The sequence below is a fragment of the Otolemur garnettii genome, unplaced genomic scaffold (assembly GCF_000181295.1).
Source record: "Otolemur garnettii isolate 467f Iridium unplaced genomic scaffold, OtoGar3 scaffold00023, whole genome shotgun sequence".
Lineage (NCBI taxonomy): Eukaryota > Metazoa > Chordata > Mammalia > Primates > Galagidae > Otolemur > Otolemur garnettii.
This window is the reverse complement of record NW_003852418.1, coordinates 7,518,272-7,521,959: the sequence shown is the minus strand read 5'-3', so window position 1 is coordinate 7,521,959 and position 3,688 is coordinate 7,518,272. Positions and strand designations below refer to the sequence as shown.

At 51.0% G+C, this 3,688-nt stretch overlaps 1 protein-coding gene across 3 annotated transcripts in view; it reads left to right on the top strand.

Annotated features, from left to right (window-relative positions):
• The first annotated feature begins 327 nt into the window (after window positions 1–327).
• Window positions 328–3,688, top strand: part of MATN4 (matrilin 4) — a 13,362-nt gene continuing 10,001 nt past the window's right edge. For all 3 annotated transcript variants that reach the window (XM_003787635.1, XM_003787634.1, XM_003787632.1), the window contains exons 1-2: window positions 328–406; window positions 1,123–1,692. In XM_003787635.1, coding sequence (XP_003787683.1) covers window positions 328–406; window positions 1,123–1,692 — 649 coding nt within the window. The remainder of the gene's footprint in view (window positions 407–1,122; window positions 1,693–3,688) is intronic.

The following is a 3,688-nucleotide window of genomic DNA, read 5'->3' as shown; positions in this document are numbered from 1 at the left end:
TTATTTTTCTACTTTTAGTAGAGAGAGGGTCTCACTCTTGTTCAGGCTGGTCTCCAATTCCTGAATTCAAGCAATCCACCTGCCTTGGTCTCCGAGAATGCTAGGATTATAGGTGTGAGCCATCAAGCCTGGCCTCCAGGCCCCCAAATTTTAAATTATGAAGCATTTTGAACATACACAATAATGGAGAGATTAGCAAAATAAACCCATAGCCTTCCTCCTTCTCAAGCACCCATCACCCAGAATAAGAGCTCTGTAAATATTGGTTTCTCTTTTCCTCCCTTTCTCCAGGCTCTGACGCCTCCTATTTCCTGTCCCCTGAGAACCATGAGAGGCCTTCTTTTCTGGCCACTACTCATGTGGCTGCTCCTTCTCCAGCCCTGGGAAACTCAGCTCCACCGGGCAGGTGAGCCGGGGCCCTGCTCTCACCAGTGGGAGGCGGGAAGCAGAAACTGGTTCTCCTTCCGCAGCCACCTGGGCCTGCTGGAGTGAGGAAAGAAGGACTTTGGAACATACCAAAGCGGGGTTAAGTGCCCCCTTCACTTTTCTGGGCCTCAGTTTCTTCATTGTAGTTTGGGGGCTCATGCAGAACTGCCCATTTGGTGTTTAATTTTGAAAAATTAATTGAAAACCTGGAAAAGTCAGGAGATTGTACATAATAATCCCTACTTGGGACTTCTCTTGAAAACTCCAAGGATTTGCTACCATCTAATGTGGATGGCTATATATGGCAGCACTTGGCAGGGATCTAGGTTCTTTGGGTGTCCACCATCCTAACCCAAACAGTTCACTCTTTTATGTCGCCTCTTCAGGCATTTGAGTTTTTGACAGCTCCTCTTCACCCCCTCCTCAACAGATAATACCCCCTCAGAATAGGTCTCAGTGTTGATACCTAGGCGTATTCCACTGTGCCTGCAACTCTAGGGAATTCGTGAAATCTCCATGCCCAGGTCCTAAATAAATGGTGGATGAATTGGATGAGCGAGTGCGTCTGCTGGGTTAATTTGCACTGGGTGCTATTATACCGGGATAACATTATTTCCCCGTCGTTTTGGGGGGAGGGTGTCTCCTAGAAGGTGAGGCTTTGCTGACACAGGGAAGTCCTTTCTGATCTCTCAGCAGGTACCAGGTGCCACACTGGACCGCTGGATTTGGTGTTCGTGATTGACAGCTCCCGCAGCGTACGCCCTTTTGAGTTTGAGACGATGAGGCAGTTCCTGGTGGGCCTCCTCCGTGGCCTGAACGTGGGGCCCAATGCCACGCGCGTCGGCGTGATCCAGTATTCGAGTCAAGTGCAAAGCGTCTTCCCGCTCGGCGCCTTCTCGCGCGCTGAGGACATGGAGCGTGCCATTCGTGCTCTGGTGCCGCTGGCTCAGGGCACCATGACTGGGCTGGCAATCCAGTACGCCATGAACGTGGCCTTCAGCGTGGCTGAGGGCGCGCGCCCGCCAGAGGAGCGCGTGCCGCGCGTTGCTGTCATCGTGACAGATGGGCGGCCCCAGGATCGCGTGGCTGAGGTGGCAGCTCAGGCGCGTGCTCGCGGCATTGAAATTTATGCTGTGGGGGTGCAGCGAGCAGATGTGGACTCCCTGCGCGCCATGGCGTCGCACCCGCTAGACCAGCACGTCTTCCTCGTTGAGTCCTTCGACCTCATCCAGGAGTTTGGCCTGCAGTTCCAGGGCCGGCTGTGTGGTGAGTTAGGGGAGTGCTGGAGTAAGGCTCGAATTCTCCATCCAGCTGCTTGGATTTTTGTTCCCATCACAGTAAATTCCATTCTATCCGGGTGGCCTTGAGCCTTCCAGGTAAAGCAGAGTTGCTCTGGCCAACCGCAGGCTGTGTCAAATTTCATCTCAGGCTACTTTTGCTTGGGCTCTATCCACAAGGAACAGCAGTTAGCTTACCCTGCCCACCAGGATGAGCGTTTGTGGTTTTCCACTGGCTCAGTGCCAAACTCCAACCCCAAACCCCTGGATACAAAGAAGCACTGCCCCTCAAAGTGGAGAGCAATCTCAGGCTCCAAAGAGTCACAAGCTCCTAGCCACGAGGGCATAGCTTCTCCCACTCAACTTGGCTCCTCCCATAAATGCAGCAAGATAGTTTCCGGTCATGTTTTGAGATATTCTGCCTACCTGATTTAGCACCTCTCCACCTCCCTGTCTCACCTGTGCCCTTGTGTAGGCCCATCCTACTGACTTGTCTAGTCCACTGGGGTTCCCTAGCTTATTCACAAGGCCTACTCAAGCTCTGTTCCCTAAGCCCTCCCACCTGGTCCTGTCTCTCTCAAATGCATGGCATACCTCCTAAGGCCATACTTAAGGGGGGGTTGTCTGCCTCTGACTCCTAGTTTTCTCTTTGTCCTCTGTCTCTTGCTGATTCTAGTTCTGTGTGTCCTCAGGGAAGGACCAGTGTGCTGCGGGGAAACACAACTGCCAACACCAATGTGTCAACGCCCCAGGCACATTCCACTGTGCCTGCAACTCTGGCTACAAGCTAGCACCAGATAACAAAAGCTGTCTGGGTGAGAGTTACTCCTGCCCTGCGATCTCACTGCTCCTGAGCCTTCTGGGGTTCCCTATTGCCCCAGCATCAGACCCAGGAGTCTGGGAGGGCCTTTGGAAGTAAAAGCCCCCCTGCCTTCAGTTTACCCACCTAAAAAAAAAAAGCTATTGCCCGGGGTCACACAGTCCTTGGTGAGACCCCACAGTTTAGTTTGCTAGTTTCCACCTCCTTTTCTGCCCATTTTCCTGCCAGTCCTATTTGGTTTCAATCCACCTCCTAAACTTGTTTCTCTTGTCTCACAGACTGATCCTTACAGTTTCTCTCTCTCTCTCTTTTTTTGTTTCTGGTTAATTGAGGGTACAAAGAATTAGATTACAATGTTTGCATTTGTTAGGTAAAGTCCCTCTTATAATTGTGTCCTGCCCCCATGTGTGCCATACACCCTAACACTGTGCCCTCTAAATGAGAGCACACCCATCCCTCTCCCTCCTTCCCTCTTCCCACTCCCTGGTACCCCGTCCCCCCTTTTTGAGACAGAGTCTTAGTCTGTTGCCCTGGGTAGAGTGCCATGGCGTTATCATAGCTCACAGCAACTTCAAACTCTTGGGCTCAAGGGATCCTCTTGTCTCAGCTCCCCCAGTAGCTGGGACTACAGGCACCTGACACCACCACACTTGGCTAGTTTTTGTTTGTTTGTTTCTGTTTAGTAGAGACAGGGTCTTTCTCCTGCTTCAGTTTTTTTCTTAGATACTGTTGGGGGATCTTCAGGTAGGTGAGTTTCCCCCCACATGCCGCCCATTCCTGCCCCTGTACCTCTGCTCTTTGTGTGCTACGGGCCTGGGCTTGCCTGTTTCATCCCCGTGCCTCTGAAAATATTTCAAGACTGTTTCAAGATGTTAAGGTTGTTCGTTTTTGTCTTCTGAAAAGCAATCTGTGCAATGCCTTGCTTATATAATTGGGTTTTCTTTTTGGTGTATATGTTTGTCCACTCTGTGATCATAACTGCAGCTGCCATTACTGAGTTCCAAATTAGTATCAGACATTGTACTGGGAGCACTTTTTACATTATCTTTCTTTTTTTTTTTTTTTGTTTGAGACAGAGCCTCAAGCTGCTCCCCTGGGTAGAGTGCTATGGCTTCACTGCTCACAGCAACCTCCAACTCCTGGGCTCAAGCGAGTCTCCTGCCTC